Raw genomic sequence first — 1316 nt, forward strand, 5'->3', positions numbered from 1 at the left:
GCGCCCGTGCTGAGGGCCCCACCGTGAGCCGACAGCTCTGGCTAATTTTAACGAAGCAGGAGCTGCTCAGAGGAATGCGGCCACTTCAGTCCCACCCCCCGCCTCGAGATTAGGGCCAGCAGAGCCATCCCACACAGCCCTGCCGCACGCCCAGCCAGCCCCGCGCTAATCTCCGACCCCAGACCCTGCTGCACACAGGGAGAAGCTATTTCAGGCCACGTGTGTGGAGCCTGCCTTCCACAACAGCCGGCTGCTGCCCAGAGCTATTCCAGGAAAGCCAGGAAGCAGAGGGTATAATCTGCGGGGGAAAGGGCTGCGTCCCTCCAGCTCCAGTCCCCCAGTGCCCACCCTCTGTGTCTTTCAGCGATCCCACAGGCGCACGGGGTTATTTCAGCCACCCTGTCCCCACTCAGGCATTAGCACCCTGACATGCTCCACATCCCGTGCAGGAACAGGTGTTCACGGATATCCTAAGTCTGCCCTGGGTGCAGGCATGAGCCATTTGGGGGTTTACAAAGCCCGTCCCATCTGCTCCCAAGGGCAGCGGGAGCACCCACGTGCAGGCACCCAGATCCATGACAGCTGTCTCCCTGCCCGGGGAGCACCCTCGTGACTGTGAGCCGGCACTTCCAACACCACCGCGGATTGACCAGACACACACCCCCGTCCCTCCTCCCAGTGTCTGTGATGCCATCTGCTCCGGCTGCCACCGTGGCCCTGCCAACCCGCCAGGGACTCTGTAGTCACCACAGGAACAAAGTCCAGCGTGGTGGCAGGGAGGTTGGAGCTTGCAGGTGCAGTGACACTGAGGTCAGACCAGAGCAACAGGTACGAACTTGAGGCCTCCCAGCTGCTGGTGGCATCGGGGGCTTTTTGGAGCTCTTGGCACCTCATGTGGGTGAGCCAGGGCGTCAGCACGTCCTGTGCTGGACGCCTCATGCCAGGGGACACCCAAAACTGACTGGAAGAGCTGTGACACATCAGGCAGGGAATGCAGGGTGCTACCGGCAGCTCTTACCAGGGCATCAGGCGGCCGAAGCGGGTCCAGGAGGTTTTGCTGATGAAGAAGCCCACCATGGGGTCCGTGATGGCATCCCAGACTCGCCCCGCAAACAGGATGATGGAGGCATAGAAAGCGTCCACCTGCGGCAGGAGGAACTTGTGTCAGGACCCGCAAACCCCTGGTGCTCCCAGCTGCCCCTCCTGAGCCCTTTAGGACCATCCCAACCCTACCTACTGCGACCCCCCTATCATTTGGGAGCAGTCCCTCGGTCTCTCCCCCTCGTTCAGGGGGATTTGAGGCTCCCAGTACCTTC

At 62.0% G+C, this 1316-nt stretch overlaps 1 protein-coding gene across 1 annotated transcript in view; it reads right to left on the minus strand.

The window, feature by feature from the left end:
* The window catches only part of MFSD2A (major facilitator superfamily domain containing 2A), an 8224-nt gene extending 6967 nt beyond the window's left edge, over window positions 1-1257 (minus strand). Inside the window, exon 1 of the mRNA XM_017736136.1 lies at window positions 1019-1257. Coding sequence (XP_017591625.1) covers window positions 1019-1077 — 59 coding nt within the window. The 5' untranslated portion in view covers window positions 1078-1257. The remainder of the gene's footprint in view (window positions 1-1018) is intronic.
* Between the last annotated feature and the right edge of the window lie 59 nt (window positions 1258-1316).

Source organism: Corvus brachyrhynchos, unplaced genomic scaffold, assembly GCF_000691975.1.
Source record: "Corvus brachyrhynchos isolate BGI_N302 unplaced genomic scaffold, ASM69197v1 scaffold65, whole genome shotgun sequence".
Classification (NCBI taxonomy): Eukaryota; Metazoa; Chordata; class Aves; order Passeriformes; family Corvidae; genus Corvus; species Corvus brachyrhynchos.